At 46.4% G+C, this 23,188-nt stretch overlaps 2 protein-coding genes across 3 annotated transcripts; one reads left to right on the top strand and one right to left on the bottom strand.

The window, feature by feature from the left end:
• Window positions 1-107: 107 nt before the first annotated feature.
• Window positions 108-11,689, top strand: kdm2aa (lysine (K)-specific demethylase 2Aa). The gene is made up of 24 exons (XM_068750654.1): window positions 108-239; window positions 2,038-2,176; window positions 2,288-2,366; window positions 2,464-2,510; window positions 2,598-2,776; window positions 3,343-3,449; window positions 3,546-3,639; window positions 4,038-4,307; window positions 4,381-4,507; window positions 5,549-5,790; window positions 5,879-5,956; window positions 6,988-7,115; window positions 7,341-7,464; window positions 7,539-7,667; window positions 8,089-8,172; window positions 8,527-8,556; window positions 8,660-8,778; window positions 8,865-9,451; window positions 9,536-9,701; window positions 9,864-10,112; window positions 10,635-10,798; window positions 10,880-11,026; window positions 11,122-11,340; window positions 11,482-11,689. The coding sequence occupies exons 1-24, from the start codon at window positions 219-221 to the stop codon at window positions 11,661-11,663; spliced, it is 3,711 nt and encodes a 1,236-aa protein (XP_068606755.1). The 5' UTR covers window positions 108-218; the 3' UTR covers window positions 11,664-11,689.
• Window positions 11,690-12,289: 600 nt separating this feature from the next.
• Window positions 12,290-14,156, bottom strand: spcs3 (signal peptidase complex subunit 3). Of its 2 annotated transcripts, none has more exons than XM_068751196.1 (5): window positions 13,899-14,156; window positions 13,718-13,791; window positions 13,529-13,605; window positions 12,912-13,027; window positions 12,290-12,525 (listed from the first exon to the last, which is right to left on the bottom strand). In XM_068751196.1, the coding sequence occupies exons 1-5, from the start codon at window positions 14,039-14,041 to the stop codon at window positions 12,393-12,395; spliced, it is 543 nt and encodes a 180-aa protein (XP_068607297.1). In that variant the 5' UTR covers window positions 14,042-14,156; the 3' UTR covers window positions 12,290-12,392. The 2 variants fall into 2 exon arrangements, with proteins under 2 accessions (XP_068607297.1, XP_068607298.1); XM_068751197.1 differs by having other exon boundaries at window positions 13,529-13,571; window positions 13,717-13,791.
• Between the last annotated feature and the right edge of the window lie 9,032 nt (window positions 14,157-23,188).

Genomic DNA, 23,188 nt, shown 5'->3' on the forward strand with positions numbered 1-23,188 from the left:
GACATGTCACGGCGACCAATCACAAGAGCCTTTGCTACATTTTCTAGCCAATCGACAAAAGCTTGCCCCCCACAGGCTTCCGTTTATGGCTCTGAAAGCGCTTCCCGGTGGAGGTGAAGGCTACAAAACGTGTTCCTCCGCTGCGAGGCTGTTGCGAGAGAAAACACTGGATGTAGAAAACATCATACAGGATAAATTATTGCGGCATTTGAGACTGGATGAGCCTGTGTAATATGGGGGTAAGTACTTTATATTTGAGTAAATTTTGTTCATGGGGCGATGATTTGTCATACTGAGTAATGGCAAAATGGTTGGTGCGTTGTCCTATCACATGATTGGACACTGCCCATGACTGATTGTCCGCTGAGCCAATGGTTATCTCTATTTGAATAAGCGTGCTGCTATTGGTGGGATCACTGTATTTTGTATGGCTATTGGTTCTTCCTGTCCTTTCACTTGAAGGACACTAGTGTAGTCCAATGAAATCGTTCCCGGCATAGTTGTGATTGGCTACTGAGTGGTTTGTGGGCGGGCTGTATGATGTTTTGTGATGGGATTGAAAATGGCGGCTGCTCGGAGAGCGCTCCTTTCTTGCAGTGTTTTGGGCATGTCTACCTATCGTTATTTTAATTAAGACGTGACTTTATAAAAAAAAATATGTATATATGTATATATCGATCGAGAGGCAGCTTTCAAACCTAGCTACATTAGCTGCACACGAAGCCCGAGTACTCATGTTGGCTTGATTTCATTATAATTTATAAAAGTTTCCATGCGACTTCATCTCGTATGTTACTCGGATGCTCTACATTAGCCGACATTGGTTCATCAAACGTTCTGTGAACTCAACAACGAACTATTAGTATCATGTTTAATGAGTTCTGGGGTTCTCTGAAGCGCTTGTTGCCATCGAGCGACTCGAAACTCAAAACAAGTTGCGCTACGGCGTAGAAGAGGGTGAATTCCCGATGGGGCTCCGTTCATCTAAATCGCTGCATGTCGTTGGAGAGAGGGGTGCTAGCCAGTGATATGGATGATTCCAATCCGCGCTGCAGCAAAAGACTGGTAAGATGCGTTTTATTCTGGAGGATCACAGCGGCGTTTCTGGACAAATGAAGTCCCGGATGTCCCAGAAGTCCTTATTTGCAGCCTGTCAACAATGACTCTGTTGATAAATTGTAATTCACTGGAGATACAGTGTGTGTCATACTTCATGTACATGGTACATTCATGCTTTCTGTGCTGTGTGCACTGACAGTTAATCCTGGGCCATGAAATGAAGCCCAAAAAAAACGTCTAGACTCTTCTGCCAAGACCGCTCAATGTCCCGTTCTGTCATTGCACCTAGAACCAACCGTCCCCCGGAACTGTGATCCTGATCATTTGACTTCTGGACCATAAAATATTCCCTTTAGAATCTGGCAGGTATCAAAAAACAAATACACATTTCACTGGTGTTTTTCTTCACGGTCCATATAATCAACTTTTGAAGAAAAAGATCCAACTGAATCAGTATTTTAATCTACAGTCTTATAATAATAATAAAGTTAAAGTCTGTTAATTGCACAGTGATTGGGAAATTATCTTAAATTGATCTTAAGTCGGCTCTAGTCGCGTTACGTGCTGTACTGGGATTCTCGTTCTCTGCGGCTGTGAGAGTCGGAGGATGTTACGCGATTTGTCCCATTTGTTTGCAGAATAACTCAAAAAACCTTTTGAATGGATTTCATAAAAATATTTTTAAAAGTTGCAAACCTGAGGAATGTAACATTATGAAGGAGATGTTATGGATTAGGATCCATCAGGGGAACCCTTTGCCTATGCCAAGACTTGCCCTACTCTGCCTCTGATTGGCTGGTATGGCCATGACGTCAGAAATGCTGCCGTCATGTCCAGTGATTTATTTATATAACAGTCAGCAGCATTACTTGGGCTTTAAGATCCAGATTCATCACCGCTAATTCGAAACGCATCCGATGTAGGGCCATGAGAAACTGACTCGAATCTGATTTTAAAATATTACATTTTTGTGATCAGCGGGCAGGTACCCGACGACGTTACCACGACGATGGCATTTCGGATGAGGAGATTGATGGAAGGAGAACGTTTGACCTGGAGGAGAAGGTCAGCAGCCAGAGGTTCAGCTCTATCCGAGTCCTTCGCATGGAGGGAAGAGGTCAGTGAGGTTTACACTGTTTGGATGTGGAAGTGAAGTACTTCCACATCAAATCAGTCGTATGGCGGGGTATTACTGTAATACCTTATTTCTTTTTTTTGTATGTCTTAGACTTCACATATGAGTTTGTCCAGAGAGGTGGGCTGAGGGACCCAATCCTCTTTGAGCAGCCTGATGGACTGGGAATCAAGTAGGCCTCCTCCCCCCCCCCTCCTCGTTCTGTCTCATCTACCTCACTGCTTAAATCGTTCCTGTCGAGTCTATTGTTTACACCACTTGTTCTTCAGGATGCCGGATCCAGACTTCAGTGTCAATGACGTCAAGATGTTTGTTGGTAAGATTTCACACACCCAAAGTGTCTCTATTGACTCGTCTGCAAAGCAATATGACTGTGATGAATGTTTGTTACCGATCCTCACAGGTAGCAGGCGTATGATAGACGTGATGGACGTGAGCACTCAAAAGGGGACCGAGATGTCCATGGCCCAGTGGGCGCGTTACTACGAGATACCGCCGTGTCAGAGAGAGAGGCTGTATAATGTCATTAGTCTGGAGTTCAGCCACACGAAGCTGGAGGACCTGATCAGGAGACCTGCGACGGTACGGACTCGCACCTGAAAGGACTCGTTCAGTAGTACGGATGGTCCTCGCTTAGCGACGGCGTTCCGTTCCGTTCGGAACAAAACATCATCTGAGACAAGTATGTAGGTAGACATTAACGAGCAAATAATGAACCAAAATAATAATAAAAACTATATATATACATGTTATAAGAAAATAAAATGTATTACCAATAAGAGAAAAAAATAATTTAAATAAAGGACAAATAAAATAAACAAAAAAGGAAATGTTTTGGAGTACGATGTATCTATGTTATAGTCTGTAGATGAAAAAAAAATCCAAAACGCATACATGCGCATAGTTAAAAGGACATTTACACATTGAGGTATTCTTTAACTATAAGCCATCTCTGATTAAACAGGTCCATTTTCATTCACCACTGTACACACCTAAGACCATGGAAGTGATCGTAACGCCCCAATTCAATGATTTGGATAGCTGACGAATACTTTTGGCAATATAGCGTATGTCCAAACAGAGTTGTAGCACTTGCCGGTCACAGAAAGTGGGCTAATGTATCGTCTGTCTTGTGTCGGTGTGTGCAGGTCGATCTAATCGACTGGGTTGACAACATGTGGCCGCGTCACCTGAAGGAGATGCAGAAGGACTCCACCAACTCCATCAATGATATGCAATACCCCAAAGTTCAAAAGTAGGAACTATTACTTCATCTGACGTACCTCATCTCACAGTGAGGTGATGGATTTGATTTGATGTTTCAGTTGCTGATCTCGCTTTGACTCCGCAGATACTGCCTGATGAGTGTGGAGGGCTGCTACACGGACTTCCACATTGACTTTGGGGGCACTTCAGTGTGGTACCACATACTGAGAGGAAGCAAGGTGAGTTTAGAAGGGGCTCAGGACGCCTGCTTACGAGGTGTTTTTCTGACATACTCGAAAGCGAGCGAGCGAATCGAGTGTACGACACTTTCTGCCGTCTCACCCACGATGGAGGAAATGGTCTCTTTCTGCTCCTCATTTACAGTTTCATGATGCAGCATAATATAATTAGGATAATTTAACATGGGCCGACTTGGAACCAAGTTGGCTTACGACACAAGCCTCTGAACCGCTCGTAAGTCGAGGGTTCCCTGTACGACTAATGGATGAATGCTGAATTTATGAATGAATGCAGTCCGGGTTTGAATGATTTCTCTCTAAACATGCTTTATGAATGGCAACACATTGTGTGCTGATGCAGGAAGTGGACTGTTTGAATTCCTTTTCGCTGTTTTCAGGTCTTCTGGTTGATCCCTCCCACCCCTCCGAACCTGGAGCTGTACGAGAACTGGGTGCTGTCGGGGAAACAGGGAGACGTTTTCCTTGGAGACCGAGCATCTGACTGCCAGAGGGTCGAATTGAAGCAGGGATACACCTTCATCATTCCCTCGGGTTGGATTCATGCCGTCTTCACGCCTGTGGATTCTATGGTGTTTGGAGGGAACTTCCTGCACAGCTTCAACATCCCGATGCAACTCAATATCTGTAACATAGAAGACAGGACGAGGGTAGGCTCACTTTGAAGGCACAATCTGTTTTTCTGCCTGTAACTGCTAAAGGGCTTCTCTCCCTCCACCACAGGTTCCAGTGAAGTTTCGTTACCCCTTCTTTTATGAGATGTGTTGGTATGTGTTGGAGCGCTATGTCTTCAGCCTGACCAAGATCTCCTACCTCACACCAGAGTTTCAGAAGCACTCCCTCGGCATTGGTATGAGTACAAGCCAAGGAGATTATAAAGTGGAACCTCGGTTATCGAACGCAATTCGGTTTGAAAACAGAAGCTATATTTCCCGTAAGAAATAAAGGAAACTCGATGAATCCGTTCCTACGCACCAAATTAATGCCCATTTCCATGTTGCATTACTATACGACCGGGCCTCAGGACCATAGGGCCCCATGTGTGACCCTTCATTTACTTTACCACTATTTTTAATGAAATCGTTGAATATTATGTTGAACTTAAATTTGAACTCAAAATATACATAATCTTAATTTGTTAATTAATCTCTTTAATGAAGAGAGAAGACTGAAATATGCACTGCTAAACTAATGAGGATTAGAATCAGAGGGCATCATATTACCCAGCAGATGATTGCAGTCTTTATGAATAGTCAGCTGTTTGTGATCAGTAAATGTTTGTGTTCAATTGAATTGAAATTGGTTGTGAAGTTCTTGTAATGTTTTTATATATTTCGGTTTTTGTCATTAAGAGTCATTTTCACATTTCTGTTGTTTGGTTGTTTAATTTAAACGAATGGGTCGATGCCGTGGAGGATTATTCGGCATGGGGGTGGGAGGGGCCAATACGGTTCCTGTTGACGGCCTCATTTGAGGCATTTTAAACTCTTTTTTTCTTTCTTCAAATACCGGCTGTGGCTCAGTTGGTAGAGCGGGTCGTCCAGTGATCAGAAGGTCGGTGGTTCGAATCCCAGCTCTGACTGTCTGCATGTCGAAGCGTCCTTGGGCAAGACACTGAACCCCAAATTGCTCCCAGTGGGTCTGGCCGCACCTTGCATGGCAGCAGTCGCCCACTGGAGTATGAATGTGTGTGTGAATGGGTGAATGTGAGGCCTCATGTAAAGCGCCTTGAGCACCGCGAAGCGGTGGAAAGGCGCTATATAAGTGCAGTCCATTTACCATTTACCGAGTTATTCGCCTACTGAGTCGTCCGAAAGCCGCGGTTCCGCTGTAGTTGCATTCTCCTTCATCGTGGTCTTTTCTTTAAACGGAATGTGCAACTCATTGTCAGGACTGAAGAAGCCGTCGGGCTCAGTCACAGCCGATGACGAATCAAAGGAGGATGAGGGGAGTGACAGTGACGAAGAGGACTCAGAGCTGCAGTGTGACGGGCCCCCAGCTAAAGTTCACCTGACGCCGCTGGAGCTGGAGGGAATTTGGAACCTGCTGGGAAAACTGGAGAGTCTGCCGTCTAACAGGAAATGGGTCCCAGCTGGGATCCACAACGCCGCCGCGCTCGTGATACACATCAAGGTCCGGCTGGTGTTGGGGGGGGGGGGGGGGGGGGGGAATCTTTCTGTTCACTGCTTTCTCTCTAACAGCTCGCTGTGATGTCTCGCAGGCCCTACTGAAGGAACACGCCAGTGACAATCCCAAATCGTCCTACACAGGAAAACCCATCATCAAGTGGCCAAAGAGAGTAAGTCTGCATTTCTCACAGTGGTCGTGATGATAATGGCGTCTTCTGACATGGTAAGGCAAAGGCAGCCGGTCTCTTCTTTTTTTAGGGGCATACGTACGTCTGTAGGGCGGAGAAAGCTTCACTTGTTTTCCTAATCAAAGGTTATTTTTCTAAATGTTTCGGGGTAGTGCAGTGATCATTCTGACATGCAACCCCCTCTCTCGCTTCCTCTTTAGATGTAGATGGATGGATAGAAAGATGGACTGATCGATCAATGGGCAGATATGGGAGTTAATATTTTTGACTGTACCCATCAATGGGTCTGGTCCCGCTTTCCCGGTGTCACTGTAGTTGAGCTTGCTCTTTGTGACGGCTTTAGTTTAGCGAAGCTTTCTTTAATGTGAACAAAGTAGCATTGCCCAGGAAGGTGTAATAAAATAATTAGTATTAAAATGAATTACTGTGACTAAAATGAATCCAGACACATCATATAAAAAAAGTGGAAAATAACATCTGTTTGCTGTTAAGCTCCATCCATTCTACAATTTGCAGATGCTGGGCAAAATGAATCAAAGATGGAAGAAAATTATCTTCATTTATTCAAACACTGACTGCAAATTATAGCTTAAAGTGCAGCAACTGGCGTTCTTCGGCAGCGTTTTTAGCTCGATACTCCGGGTGGTGACGTTTCAGGTGGCGTTTGTGTGACACAGCTTGCAAACCGTCGTACTTCTGTCCAAATCTTCGCTTTCCTTTGTTTTTAAACCTGCTCGCACACGTCTGCTTTGAAGCATGCAGGCGCCGGATTCGTACTCGCCGCCATTCACCTGAATCGCTCGGCTCTATCCAGAAGAGAAAGACGTTGCCCTTCTGGGTACCTTGCTAGAAATGCTCTACAGCGACATTAGCGGCTGGCAGACCTTTTGCTCTTCCTGATTTGATGGTGCTTAATGTATCGATACTCGCTCTAGTTGATATCTACTCCTTTCTGCTCTTGTTACACTGACTAGCTCGTGTTTCTTCTTCATTGTTCTGCTGTTCTCGACCAGCCCTCGTGGTACCAGCCTCCTCCACTGCCGCCGCCTCCCCCTCGTCCCAAATTGGCCTCCACTCCTGTCATCCCACGTCCACAGAAACCTGCGTCCTCCATGTCTGTGCTGAGACGGCGCAGGGTCAGGTGTGTGTGTGTGTGTTTGTGCATGGGAGGGAAAGGGGTCTATTTGATTGTCCTGTCAAAATGTCCCAGTTGTTTGACGATACAATTTTAAGCCTATTTTGTGTTTGACATTCAAAAATGACGACTTTTTGTGCAGGCGTAGAGTCGACTGTTTTCAGAGAGAAACCATTATGGGCTTCTGTTATAATAAAAGTAATGCTCTTTGTTTGTTTTTTTCTTCTCTAGATGTAAGCGCTGTGAAGCTTGCGTGAGACCAGAGTGTGGCGAGTGTAACTTCTGCAGAGATATGAAGAAATTTGGAGGACCAGGGAAACTCAAGCAGACCTGTGTTTTACGACAGTGTCTTTCTGTAAGTCTAATAAATGTTTTCCTCCATAGATGATGAATGCGCCGGTTTTGTAACTCGCCCTGTGTCTCGTCCAGCCGGGCCTTCCTCTGTCTGCAGTGTGCGAGGTCTGCAAAGAGCCCAATCAGGAAGAGATTGGAGACTCGTCCCTTATGCTGATGGAATGTTCCAACTGTGCACAGATAGTCCATCCTGCCTGCCTCACGGTAATATACACTATGCAGCAGCAAACTACATCCCTCCAAGAGTACATCAAGTACATCTGCTAAGTGAAAGCCTCAGGCAGCAGAATCCCAGTAAGGAGGAGGAGCCAAAGGGGCTATCGTGGAAGGACACGCCCCTGCATGGCATGTACTACCGACAGATGGAAGCGGTAGCCGACGTGGGAAAAACATACCGGTGGCTAGAAAGAGCAAAGGCCAGGTGGCCGGAACTGATCTTGGTCTGAGCTTGGATAGTACGCGTGTGTGTGTGCGCGTGTGTGTGTGCGTGTGTGCGTGTGTGTGTGCGTGTGTGTGCGTGTGTGCGTGTGTGTGTGTGTGTGTGTGTGTGTGTGCAGTCTCCGTGACACTGAAGGAATTTTGCTGCGTATAAATATTTAACTTGTGTCTCTGTCTCTGCCTGCAGGTCCAGGGTGACGGATTGGTGAATAAGGACTTGCCCAGTTGTTGGGAGTGTCCAAAATGTGTCCAAGGAATCACTGACCCAGAGGTAGACATTTTTTATTTTAATGCACCCTAACATCTCTGAGGCGAAGTCTTTGCTTCCTGCTTTTGCTGGTGGACTGAAGCTACTGCTGCTGACTGGAGTCTCTTCCCAGAGACCTGGACGCTCTCTTGAGCTCGGTGTCAGAAACTCTTGGTTGGTGTGCGCTAATGGGTTATTGTGTCTCATTATTTGTTCATTTTTATTTCTTTATTTTGCTTTTGGTTGTTTTATTTTAATTGACTCCCTCAGTCGTCTGGCAGCGATGAAGCTAGTATTGAAGCCAGAGAAAGAGCAGACAATGTTGAGATTCACGTTTAATGATTCCCCACCCCCCCCCCCCCCCTCCCCCTCTGGCAGGCTAGAGACAAAGGTGAAGGTCCTCTATTGGTAAGTGTGCACTGTGGCCATTTTGATGCGTTCAGTTTATTTCTGAATGCCCTTTAAATTTAAGGTGTGGCACAAATCCCTTCTTTTTTCTGTGCATGACCAGAAGCGGAAGTCGTCCACCCTACTGGATGCTCGTATGGCTAAAATCTACCGACAGCAAAGACACAGCCGTGACGACGAAGACTCCGCCAGTGATGACGATGACGAAGGTCTGTCGATGATGCATTTACTGATGATTAACAGGGAAGTGGACATTTTCTATGCTCACTTCAGACCCGCCCATCGCTCTCTACAGTTCCTTACAGAAGTCGAGGGGGGTCCCACTCGTCCAGGAGGGGTCTCGGCGCCCACAGAAGAGGCCTGCTGAGAGGAGGCTCCGCCCACAGAGGAAGCAGAGGCGGACTTTTGGCTCCTCACTCCTCCCTGAAGCGAGGGATGGGTGTGAGGGAGGGCGGACGCAGAGGTCGTGGGGTGAGGCTGCGGGGAGGCTCCAGGATACAGCGAAGAGGAGAGGAGTCTGAGGACTCGGACGATGATGATGATGAGGAGGAAGAGGAAGATGAGGAGGAGGAGGAGGAGGAGGAGGAGGAGGAAGAGGAGGACAGCGAAGATGGCCATAAGGAAGGACGGTATCGTCAGCGTCGAAGGAGGCGCAGAACAGACGATGACTATGAAGATGAAGATGAGGACAGTGAGGGCCAGGAGTTTGACCCAGAGGAGGAGGAGATTGACACACTGGAAGATGAAGAGGAGGAGGATTTTGAGGACGATGGGCACTGGGATTCAGACCTAGAACCTCCGGTCCTCCTGGTGTCTGATCTGAACGACGACCTGCTGAGTGGCTCGTATCTGACTGTGACTCTGCAGCAGCCTCACAAGACCAGGAGGCAACCCGGTGCGTGTAGTCGAGAGCCGCTGCGCCGGCGCCCGGCGTGAACGGGCGCCATGTCGAGCTTCAGCCGTCTTTGTCTCTGCTCAGGCTCCATCGTCCCGAAGCTGGAAGCCGCCATGGGGCCGAGGACGCCGGCCGCGGGTTTCACCGCTCAGCAGGGCTTCGTCCAGAGGAAGGCGGCTCTGTCCAGAACGCCCCGACTCAAGTTTACCGACTCCACAGCTGAGGGCGTGACCCCGAGAGGACCTGGCAGGTAGGGTGAAACACGGGGGGGGGGGTGTCCTAATCCTTTAGATTTCGCTGACTGACCGGACGGTAGCACGCTCTCTGCAGCTCCGGTGTTTGTTTAGTCAGTAATATTTTGGGGGGAGGATAGGTTCTAATAATTTTGACTAATCATTGTTTGATCTTGTAGGCCACGTGTGCGGGGTAGCCATGGAGACCGAGGCGCTGTGGATCGCTCTGCGTCGTCTTCAGAGGAAGAGGAGGCCGCTCCTTCTACACCTTTATCTCTGTCTCCTCCGTCCCTGCTGTCGCTGCCGTCTTTCAAGCACGTGGGCAATGAGAGGGGGGGGGACAAGGAGGTTTGGGTGTCCGTGTTCAGGTTCTTGAGCAGAGCGGAGCTGCTGGCCTGCATGATGGTCTGTAAGGCCTGGTACAAGTGGTAGGTCCCCGGATCCATCAGCGTTCTCAGTTAGCTGCTAACCGCTACTAGCATGTGTGTGAAAGCGTGTTGCTCGTCGATCCGACGTTCTAACCCGATCATAATTGATCCTGTTAATATGTCGCGTTCAGCTGCAGTCAAATAAAAGTCTAAAGCTCACATGTTCATGGATCCTAAAAACAAATGTTGACTTTATGGTGACTGTCAGATATGAAGACGAGGCGTCTCCTCCTTTTGCTACAAGAAGGGATTTGATCATTTAGGAAGTGCTTCTGTGGGAAGAATCTACAGCAGGACATGCGCTCGAGTCTGGAGACGTGCCAGTCGATGTTCAGGGAAACTTTATTTCTGTTTTGAAATGGTAACATTTTCTCAGCTGTGCAATAATCAGGAATTCCGGTGTGTCTTTCTTTGGTGGGGGGGGGGGGGATCCTGAATGGTTCCAGAACAGGAAGTAAGCTGAGGTGAAAGTAGCATTTCTTGGCTTGCGTTGACCTTGACCTTGACCTTGACCTCTTACAGGAGTTGTGACAAACGTCTGTGGAGCCACGTGGATGTGAGTCGGTGCAGCCCACTCACTAACCAGGCCCTGGCAGGCATCATCAAACGCCAGCCCAACTCTCTGGATCTGTCTTGGACCCCCGTTGCCAAGAGACAACTCAACTGTCTGCTCACCAGGCTCCCAGGTGCAGAGACACACTAAACGCGCACACACACACACGCACACACACGCACAGCTGCGTCTCTAATCCCGCCTGTGTGTTCAGGTTTGAGGGAGTTGAGGGTGACGGGTCTGTCCTGGGCTTGTCTCTCCGCGTTGGTCTCCCCCACTCTGCCCTGCCTGCGACTGCTGGATCTGCGCTGGTGTGAAGGCCTTAGAGACGTCCAGATGAAAGAGATGGTCGTCCCACCCGGTCAGTAGCAACAGGAGTGAGCCGTGCCTCCGTTACGTATATGTATATATAAACAAAGTCCTTCTTCTTGCCCCTCCCCTCGTTCCTTGCTGTAGGTTCGGAGTCGTCTCGCAGCAGACTGAGGAACATGGCGTCTCTGCGTCTGTCTGGTCTGGACATCAGCGACTCCACTCTGAGGCTGCTGCAGCGTCAGATGCCCCAGCTGGAACGGCTGGACCTGTCCCACTGCAGGGACGTCACCGACTCGTCCATCGCCCTTCTGGCAGCGGCAGGAACTCACACTCGCAACAACCTCACTGAACTCACGCTGGCAGGTGCGGTTCTAAGCCGAGTCACGCCCCCCCCCCCCCCCCCCCCTTTTCATGCATCTGCTTCTTTGGCACCTCCGTTTATCATTGATGCCTTTTACTGAGTCAGAAGCAGAATACCAGATCTCCACGTGTCTGTCTGTCCAGGATGCAGCGAGCTGACGGACGGCTGTCTGTCCTACCTGAAGCGTCTCTCGTCTCTGACTCTGCTGGACCTCAGAGGCTGTAAGAGCATCAGCAGACGAGCCTGCGACGCCTTCATCTCTGACCTGTCCCACGTCGTTCTCTTCTGTATGATGGAGGAGAAGCTCATCCAGCGCATAGACTGATGCCTCCTGACTGAACTTTGTCAAGTGTGTGTGTGTGGGGGGGGGGGGGGGGTATATGTGCCTGACCTTTTCCAGAAAACAGAAATGACTCCAGAGTTAACACATTTCATTGTTTTCTGATTCAGTGTGTAAATAAAAGTTATTTGTCAATTTCATTTGCGTGGTGTCAAATCACAGCTTAGGTTTTAAAGAAAAGTACTTTCTCGGCTTTTAGAGACACTAAAGTTTTGCAGCTTGGAGCTTCGTTTTATTCAATTGAATCGAGATCCGGGCTGTTTGGTGGCCATGCCATTCACCCGTGTCTCTCTTGAAGGAAAGTTATCACATCTTCTGTTACGTGGAAAGACGATGCAGCTTGAGAAACGGCATCAACACATACCGGCTGGTTGGAGAGGAATGTCCCACCAGGCGGGACTGGGGCATGCCGCATGGGAGATGGAGTATTACGTTATCAGCCATCCAAATACAGTAATAGCCCAAACACTCGCATGTCGAGGTATTACTGCATGTACTCTAGACTTTTGTTTTGATACCTGGCTCACGTGACCCAACACGGCGTGTTTTGACATTTGGCTGCAAACCTCCCCTGAACGAGGTTAAATGAGAAACTTACCGAGACACAGACGCTCCGATCGGCTTGTTTATTACAAACCAAACTTCTTTTATGTATTCAAACCGTGTACAGTGTGAGTCATTTGGTACAACAACAAGCTTGGTGTTTCCGTCTCTCTAGTAGCTCCTCGTAGTCTCGTATGAATCGGGGAAAGGGAGGCTGACGTGTCCGCTTCCAGCCACCAGGGGCAGTATTCCAGCGTTGGGAACGACGTTCCATGATAATGTCAGAGTGATGTTTTTGTTGGCTCTGTGGATGAGATATGACCGAGTCACACGACATAACAGAAGCGGCCAGTTAAGATTCTAAGTGATAATAACATAGCCAAGGAGGGGGACCCGGGGCGTTCCCGGGCCAGCCGGGCCATCCGGCCGGCATCAGAACCAGATGCCCAACCCTCCTCAGGCAATCTCGGCTTCAGGGACATTTTTAAAACTTGTTACCAAGACTATAATAACGGACTCCTAACTCGAGACAAACCAGCTAAGCTACGTCTTCTGAAGCAAGAAGCTAAGCTAATGGAATGGTTTCACTGTTCTTCACTGGGATGTAAGGACTGGGATCACGGGCAGATGAGCCGAGTGCCATCAGATAATGTAGGGCAAAGTGTGTGTGCGTGTGTGTGTGCGTCTAACCTGAGTCCATTCCCATCATCAAAGAAGAAGTATTTGGACTTCATATCTTTGAGGTTCAGTTTGGTGTTGTCGCCTCGAAGGACAATCTTATCCCACAGCACCACCTGGTTCAGAGACTGAAACGCACACACACACACACACACACACACACACACACACACACACACACACACACACACACACACACACACACACACACACACACACACACACACACACAACGCTTTCAGTGATCAACAGCACCCTGAGAAACATCTGTTGCACCCAAACATTTAGCATTAGGCCAAATGTCGTCATGGAAACCGCCCAATGCAACAGTAATTAATTCCCCATCTAATTATTCTAAGAACGTTTTGGTTTCGTGCTTCCATGACTGATGACATCATTAATTTGCTTTCTTTTGTGCATAGATTGTCCTGCAGCATCTGTTTGATGTTTTGAACAAAGACTGGCACAGATAGTTCATCTAAGTACCTGAGAAATGCATTAACTTGTGGAAAAAGGGTAGAATATGGGACCTTTAAGTAGATTCCCTCACATTACGGACAGAAACACGCTCCGTGGGGTGTGTGTGCGTGTGTGTGTGTGTGTGTGTGCGTGTGTGCGTGCGTGCTTACGTTGCTTTTTGTGGCGTACTCGGCAGACAGGTAGAGAAAGAGCTGTTTAACATTCCAGTCAAAGATTGGCTGCAAATGTAGGAAAAGCTAAGGAACAACGAGAACGTGGGATTCCCTCTGCAGGTCGGTTCCTGTGGAGCCGGAACTGAACTCCAGGATCGATAAACATCATGCATTCTGAAAGGATATCAGCGGAGAGGTCGAAGGTGATGAAGCCCAGATCACTGCGCTCCCTGGGCCCGGTGAAGTCATCGACGTTCTTCCTGTTGAACCGGGAGAAGGAGAAGAAAGGAGCGTTAGAGAGGAAGGGGAATGTCCAAAGCATTGGTGCTACATCTTTAGCAATGCTAGCGAGGCTAGCGAGGCTCACAGCATGACTTTATCGACGTGTATATCCACAGGAACTCTCCGGTCTTTGAACGCTGTCGTCACGAAGCAGCCGAACGTTAAAGCCGCCATGACGCTCAGAGAGAAGGCGAACAGCGAGTTGGCTCTCGACAGAACGGTGTTCATCTTTAAATAAGAGCTGCGGGGATTCTAGGAATAACAACAAGGAAGCGATAAGCGTAATACACGTCAGCTAGCTAGCTAGCGGCGGCTGCTGCTGCTTCTTCCTCTGTGGTTTGGCTTCCCGTTCCCGGTTGGCAACCAGCTTTGAGGCGCATTACCGCCCCCTACCGGACGGCTGAAAAGGCGTTTTCTGTGAAACTTTTCCACCCAGGTCACGTCTTTTTAGTTCCTCACTGCATTTCTTGCATTCTATTAGCGTGTAAAAGTTTATTTTTGATAAGAATGTGAACCCAGGTCTGCTGGGAGTGTGCTTCAGTTCTCACCTCCAGTCGGGGCTGGAGTGGGACTCATTTCCAGCCCTGGACCTTCATGCCTCAGACCGACCCACTTTAGATTACAACCTATTATTATTATTATTAAAATCATGTAATTATAACCTTACATGTTAAGACTACAATAGCACACTGTTCTGCAAAGCCTTGTAATCCAGGGCAGGTAAGGGTTGCTTCACAATGTAGATTTATTTCAACATGAGTGCACATCTCCAACATTATGCTCTATAACACGTCCTTTTCAACAATATCAGAATCTATACTGTTAAAATAACTACTATTTCCACTGTATATACTAGTACTACCACATGATCCATTGTTCTTTCAATGTTAATTTATGCTTTAGAATAAACACTGCTGCTCCTGGATATAATTACTTGACAGAAAAGTGTTGACTGTTGCAAACTATTGTCCATTCCCATACCGATTTGGGTTTGTTTTTGGTTTTCTGTAACACACAGAGGGAAGCAGAGGGGTACCGTGCTGAGGGGGTTTGTGCCACCTGTGATGACGTTTCAAAAAATAAATAAATACATAAATATATACAGCCTCTCGCCCATTGACTGCTGGGATTGGCTCCAGCTTGGCCCGTGACCCGATAGCGGAATAAGCGGTGAGAAAATGAGAAAAAAAAAAGATAAATATATACATAAAGGGCAAAATATTTAATTGAATCACATTTAATACGATTCAAAAAGCTACTATTTTGTCTTAACAAAAACTGGCCAAAGCTACAGGAATGTATTTTGTCTGTTACATGAAATATAGACAGTAGTTCTGTGTGTGTGTATTAAATTAAGTCTTTTGAAAATAACAACACATCTCAAAAACTGCTGGACAGAAATCGAGTTTGTCGAGGCCGTAAAGACGTGCTGCATCTCACAATAACAATCTAAGAAGAAAGAAAGACTCGACACAGTTTTAATGTCAATTCTGTTTGTTAAAAACATTTTATTAAGATATTCAGATTTTTCTTCTTCTCATTTTTAATCAGTCTGGTTTCTTTTTGTCTTTACAGTAGTTAATGTGCAATTTATTACTGGGTCACAGTTAGGAATTCACACAGTTATTGGCACTTGGAACACATGGGGGGGAAACACTGGGCGGTGCAGAGGGCTATTGGGCCGATCGATGGGATAGGGTGGGGTAACAGGGCAGGACTGGGGGGGAGGTAGGGGGGGGGCAGCGTGTATGTGGCAAATCGTGGGTGGGTATTTTTGTTGACATCGTACACTCTACTGCATTGTTTAGATTTTTTTTTTTTCCTCTGATTCCTAAAGTTTAGCTTTTTCATTTTTCTTCATTGTGAATAATAAACAATGCCTCATGCTGCGAGTGCACATCAATCAGACTTGGATAGTGCTTCTATGTCATAATGTACAGTTTATATATTTATATATTTATAGTGGGGAGAGAGAAAAAAAAAAAGCTTCTGCAGAATATTTTTCACCCAGCAACACCAGAGACGAGGAGGAGAAGAACTCAAAAGCGTTTTCCATGGATGCTGTGATTACACAGAAGCACACATTCTGAGGTAAGACTGTGTCGACACGGACGCTCAACTTCTGCCCCGCTTGTGTAAAAACCCTGCGTCGTATGCATTCATATGCTCTGAGAGGCTGCTTCCTGAAAAACAAAGATGTACCTGCTCGGTAGCGGCAGCGGCTCAGAAGCTGCTCGCAGCGCTGAGATATCTGTGGAGATTAAGGTCGGCTATGGCTGAGAGCTCCCGAGGTAAACTGGTCCGTCTTGAAAACTGCATCGGTGATACGAAGACACACACACACGCCCTACAACATCTGGAGTCCGCAGACGTGTGTGTGATTGCTTCTGTATCTCAGAGGTTTGCCCGTTTTGTATTCATTTATACATGTACAGTATATTTATAGATATATATATCTGAGTGTGTTTTGTCTCTGGTGTGTTGGGATTGGAGAAAGAGGAGTAAACGTTTCTGGACAGAAGACTGCACACAGCAGCACAACGACTTGGGGGGGAAACGATCGGGTGGGGGTTTAACGCCGGCACAGCATCCGAGACGACAAGGAGTAGGGCAAATGAGCGGCGAGGGAGAGGAAGAGTGATGAAGATGGACCTTGGGATGTTGATTTCAGAAGTATCTCGGATCCGATTCTTTCACCTCCCAGCTTTTCAGAATTTCTACACACAACTTTCCTCTAGATTTCAGCTGGGTCGCCACACAGGAAACGTTTACCATTTGTGGTGAATGTTTGAAATGTGTCGCTGCATTCACACGCTTTGGCCACTCCTCATTCACTTATGAATTCACCAGAATGCATCACCTTTCCACGAGAAACAGCTGAAACATAAACGAATGTTTGACTTGCATGCATCCAGATCAAACTAATATTCTTCAGTGTTGGTCAGGACGCATTGGACGTCCCCCAAATAAGGTAAAAAAAAAAAGTGAGAGAAGATATAACAACAAAGAAGAGCTCGCTAACGCCACTGTCAAATATTTGATTGTCTAATTATTATTATTTTTTTACTGGATTTTAAAGTTTGTCAATGGATGGAAAATATGACCTGTAAACAGTTCATGCATCACATGTGCCACAAGTCAAACCAAACATTTTGGACATAACTGATAGATGAAATGTCCTTTTACTTCGTTGACTGAGACATTGGAACTTTCCGCAGCCCTTTTTTCACCAACACTTCTTATATTGCTCTCAAAGTTTCACCCTTTGATCAAATCGTGAAATGTTTGTCGAGCGGACATACTTTGTGATTTCGCTCGGCTATAGACCTCAAAATGCTCCAGAATTCAATTTGATTTCTGTGTAGGAACCCACATTCAATCCCATTTCACCCCTCAGCCAACTGAACGTTGAACTGGGCCCCCACCCCAATTCTGAGGAGCGTTAATTCCCACTCTGAACTTGGGGTCGTAAGGCTGCCGAAGGGCATGTCATCATTTTTTACAGTAAACAAAATGTCAGAGAGAAAACAAACATACAAAAAATGGAATAATAGTACAAAATGATTTTTAAAAAAGAACTTAGATAAAGAACCATCCCATTCCGTCTCCTCCCTCCCCCTTCGCTAAAGTCCACGTCAGACACAAAGCGTCCAAACCTCAAAGAGGAAGTGACAGAGTGCGTTCAGAAAGGTGCAGAGGGCTCTGGCTCCCCCGGGACGGTTCGGCGCTCGCCCGAAGGTGCTGTAGTTAAGATGATCCACTCTCTCCTTGCCACCTTCTGCCCTCTTTGTGGTTTGGCAGCTGAGATGAAGATCGGGAGTAAAACAAAAACAGAACAAATTCATGGATGGACGAGTCAAAGCTCAAAAAAAAAGCTGCAGGGCTCTTTTCTCTTGGAAATGTTTACAGTAACTTTCAAACCTACGCACAACTTAGTTTGGCATCTTGATCCACATGGGGGAGACATTCCTATCAGGCTTGCGTCTTGTGATTTGTGAACTGAGCAGATTCCTGCAGGGCTCTGCTGCTAAGGTGCCTTCATGATTACAGTGATCGAGACTCTTAATTACAATCGTAGCTTGCGTGGGATCACTGCCTCTGGGGATGCTGCCCTCTGGTGGAGCTGGCAGGTTCTGTGGCCACTGAGCCCCCCCCCCCCCCCTTCTCGAAGCCACATCAACTGCATTTAGCCACCAGGGGCAGTCTTAAGGGGGGACGAAACATTCAAGCAGCAGTAGCTTATTCTTCGCAGAAAAGCGGATCAACAACCAAGTCAAGTAAACTCACTTTGGGTGTTTGAAGTTTATGTAAGTTTGGCTGAAAAACTATTCAAAATCGACACAAGACGGAGAGAAAAATGTAAAAAAAACTATTTAAACAGACATTCAGACTCGTAGCCTTAAAATGATGTAAGCCCGACAGTGTTTTGTCTCGACTGTCCATTCATCCATCCACGAGTACGTCCGTCTCTACGCTCGACTCAATCCGACAACAAGAAAAACATCTCGTCCAGCATTCGAGGCCCGACCGTCTTCCCACCCGGCCGCAGAACCTCAGCGGTGTAACAATCCCAAAAATACGTGGTTCTCTTTCTCTAAACTATTTTACAGCTAATCATGTGTCCACTTTCTCTTTTCGTATTCCTTGCACATCTTGGAAACTCTACAATCTGGTGTTAATGTTACATTTTTAGTAGCAATGCTCTTAAAAAATAATAATACCTACAGTACATTAGCTAAAATGTTGCCAACGTAAACACACGGCAAAATGCAACAGAAAAAAATAAACGTGAATGTTTACATACAACAACAACAAGAAAAACGTTGAAATGCGTAAAAAGATGGTCTTCGATCGGTCTCGCGTTGCTCTGGAGGCAGAACTCTTCTGCTCTAGCTCCACTCAACCTCAAACTTAGCTTCCCTGCAACTCCCGGGCCGTCATTACGGCCGTAGCACCAGCACCACCTGCGCCGGTTCCCCCGTAACGGCGGTGCATTGTTACCGTACCGTACCGCTACGGTCGTGGAGAGAGGGTTAATGTTACTGCTTTGACCGAGCTTTAGGGTAGAACATAAAGATAAGTTCTCTGATGTGGTCGTCCTCTCCTTTTACCTCATAGTCTTACTCCGCTGCTGACTTTAGAACATGTTCTCCCGATCACAGAGGAAACCAAACCAACACAGATCCAGGAAATACCTCTTGCTTCGCTCTTCACACTGTCTGCCATGTGTTTTCCAAACCGTCTGCATAAGTTACCTAATGAAATTCCAAATATTCTTCGTCAACTATTGATTATCATTTGCGGCTTTTGTCATGCTTTCTTAATAATTAAGCAAAAAGACAATGAAGCCGTTTCTCATGCTTCACCAACAGTCCAGAAATCTTTAGTCCTTTTTACAGAGAATGCCAAATTCCACTGCAGCAAACCCTTCACTGAGCTTTCTTAATGCTGCGAACAACACAAGAGCGGCATAGACAGCCTGGTGTGCCGGATGTGCAGCTTTGACGTCTCATTTTACCGATGCATCCAGCAGTGTTTCCTAAACAATGACACAACATGCTAAAGACAATCATGAACCATCTCTGTGGTTGATCTAGTTCAACACTTCACGCAATGGAAGTGGCAGCGAGCGATTTTCACTCGTGAAAACTTTCATTTACTTTTGACAAGCCGATAAAATTCAGTTACGGTTGTTAATGAAATTAGCCAGCCTGAGAAGGAAGCAGCCAGATTTGAAAAATCCATCATTTTTCCTGACCACTATTGCTCCTAAACAGATGAGGATTGTTCCACAGAACACAAACTGACAACAAACGGCCCGACAAGATGAAAGTGTGACACTGAAAATCGCACCTTTAGTCGCAGCACAAAATGTCTTCACATTGCTAGATCGCAGTGCGTGAGGACAGGGGGGGGGGGGGGGATAAAACCGGTCAACCAAATCTGTTTCTCCACCGTTTTACAGATAGAGTGCAAATTCATAATTGTTCTGCTCATTTTCTCTGAGCAGGCTTTACTCCGTCACCGTTATCGTTCAGCGGATCATTGGCTGGGATCATTTTGCTTATTATTATTTTTTATTCAGCCCATCCCTCTGCAAAAAAAAAAAAAAAAAAAAATGGCACACAACATAAATAAATAAGCACGAAGGTATTTATCTTGCTGGAACAGGGCCAGAGAGAGAGAGACAACCGCCCCCCCCCCCCCTTCTCCCTGTCATTAGCCCCCCCTCACTCGTCTCTTTGTCTGTTCGCTATTGTGACGGCAGACTGCCGCAATGCCTCATCTGTCCTGTGAGATTCTTAAACACATCTCTTTCACAGGAAGACCAGCACCTCCTCCTCCTCCTCCTCCTCCTCCTCCCCTCACTGCTCAAGTCTGGAAGGACTGCAATTATTATTTTTTGACCCCATTTGGTCCCCTGGTTTGACAGAATTGGCCGTCAGAGGAGGGCAGGGACGGACAGACAGACAGACAGACCTCCCTCAATCGCCTGATTACTCAAGGTGCAGTTACACAATTTGTGTAACAGTGTCCCATGAGAGGAGGGGTGGGTATACACACACACACACACACACATAAACACACACTGTTCAGCGCTTTCCTGTGTGCTTGTCAAAGACACAGAACTGTATAGTTAATGAAGATATGAGCAAAAAGAGAACAAAACAAAGACTATATAAAAGAGAAAGAGACAGGCAAAGGAGGAGGAAGAGGAGACTTGATGAGGAATAACTGAGGAGGATGAACAAATGGTGCGAGTGTTCTGGCTGCAGATGTTCTGCTGTCCCATGCAGGAAGGCGTCTGGTCCAACCACGCGGTGACAGAATATCTATGCAGAGAATTGAAGTGTGAATAAAGTGAAAGGGAGAGGCAATAGAGGTGTTGATGGGTTGAATAGTTTGTTCTACGCCAAAATGATTTGCATGAAAAGTTTGAGGAATAGAAGGGCTGCAAGGCATGATGGGAAATACAGCTGAAATGCATATGCAGCTACGGCACAAAAACGTACAGCCGGAGTTCTGGAGACAGATATGACTCGGCACAATGTGCGCGTGTGTGTGTGTTAGGCAGCGGTGGCAGAGAAACAAAAACAAACATCGACTCATCTCAACGTCTGTGAACGTACCGCCCCCACACACACACACACACACACACACGAACAGACCTTGCAGATCTGAGCGCCCAAACCGCCCACACACAGCGGCAGACATGCGCAGTCGTCATACGAAGCCAGACGCACACGTATGCAGCACATATATGGAGATGCAGATTCAGCCTGGCATAAGCATGCGCATCACACACACACACACACACACACACACACGCACACAGTCAAAGGCTGTTTCGAGTGAGAAGGCAGACATTAAAATGCCATAAATGGAGATGGAGAGAAGCAGTTGGGGAGAGAAAAAGAGCCTGCACACATACATTAATATGCGCAGAAACACACAGAAACACACTTGATACTCGCATGCCCCCCCCCTACAGGGAAGCTGAGACCGTCCTCTTCTCTATCTTGTAATTTGTTTTTCTCATTTAAGGCGTTCCTATTAAACAAAGCTTTGGAATAAAAAAAAATCTTTTTTTCAGAGACGATATAACAAAATGTGCAAATGGCTCCCCATGTCCCCGCCTCCTTGTTAACCCCACTCGCTTCTCTCTCGCTTGTCTCTCGCTTGTCTCTCGCTTGTTCTTGCCTCTGTTCTCAGTTAATGAACTTGGTGAAGTCTCCACAGATCGTATCATGTGCTCCAGAATCGACGGTGGGGAAAAGAAAAAGAGGACGCCTCCTGCAACCTCCTTCTGTGGGACCTTTAGACGCTTGTATCCGGACAAAGGCTTGGATTATTAGCCTTTACTAACAAACAAAATAGGGCAAAACAACAACAAAAATATACGTGTAAATATAGTTTTTTTTAAAAGCAGTTATGTAAATAAATCTCCTTTAAAGCACACTTTTTTTTTATAACACTGGTCTACGAAACAGATTCAGCTCAAGACGGAGCCTCAAAAGCGGTTTTTGGTTCTTGTCTAGGGCGTTTCAACACAAAGCGCCATTTCTGCTGTTTGCTTCAGAGACGCTTGAACAACAAACCCGCTAACCTTGAGAATTTCTCTGTGTGTGTGTCTGAGCAGTGAAACAAAGCTGCGACACAGAGCAGTTCACCGCCTCCTTTCTGATGCCACACTCAAGGCTGCTCCGATAGTAAAAGGAACCTAAACAGGCCAAATGTAAACCCAAACGTCATTCCAGTTCGGTCTGTTACATCGACCTTACAGTAAGAAAGGCTGATCAACGTCTTCCACAAGGTGTGTGTGCCTGGTGACATGTCCGGGGTGTACCCCGCCCCTCACAAGATGTCAGCTGGCATATAGGAAAAGAACATTTCTGACAAAGTTGGCACCTCTTCTCTCGTTTTAGAAAGATATGTTGAATTTAGCTTGGAAATAAAACACTGCATTTAACCAGACCATGCGGTTAGCTAGGAAGAACCCGACTTGAATGCTAATATTTACCGTTTTAGCTAAAGGATTATAAAAGATTTTAACATATTTCCTGGCTCTATTCGCAGCTAGATGATAGAATTGATCAATAATTGTCCTGCTGTGTTCTTAAACTAATGCTGCGCGTGGTTTGCTGACATCACAAAAAAAGCATTTAGATTTATAGCCATCGAACTTCAGTCGCGTGTTATGCCCTGCTGTCATTATATAAATATCAACTTTCAGGGTCGTTTCTATAGCAACATGTCCTTTCAGTCACTCCAGGATTTTAACCTGTCAAACTAACAAACTTCTACCCAGTGCGGTCAAAGTTCGCCTTTCGCTTAACACATCATAAATGTAATGTCAATGCGCGTTCTTAACAGCTCCACATCACTATGATTCCCCTTTAACTCCCATCATGCCTTGGTGTACTGCAGCTGATGCGGCCGTCTGGCCTCCTGCTCTCATTTCTGCTGTGGGAGGCACACAAATGGAGTGGCCGTAAAACACACACACACACACACACACACACTCACACGCACACACATGCAGCGCCTTTCTTCACGCCAGCCGAGCACACATCCAGGTCGCCAAGCCTGAGAAACTGCTAACTTGCTGGAATATCTGCAAATAGTCTTTGTGAAGATTTTTTGTTAAAAACAAAAGAACACCGGCGTCTATTCGCGCACAAGTCGCTCCCAAGTCCACGAGGAGAAATTAGCTTTCTAGACTTTCCTTCAGATTCAAAACGCGAATAAATTGCCTTTCAGCTTGTGTCTTCTTGTTTTGTTGAAACCCACTCTCTTCCCTTTCAGATACTTGCACACAGTTCGATTGTACTCATACCGTAATAACACGCGTAATAACGCGTTTCTCACGCGCAA

This window comes from Brachionichthys hirsutus, chromosome 17 (genome assembly GCF_040956055.1).
Source record: "Brachionichthys hirsutus isolate HB-005 chromosome 17, CSIRO-AGI_Bhir_v1, whole genome shotgun sequence".
In the NCBI taxonomy this organism is placed as follows: Eukaryota; Metazoa; Chordata; class Actinopteri; order Lophiiformes; family Brachionichthyidae; genus Brachionichthys; species Brachionichthys hirsutus.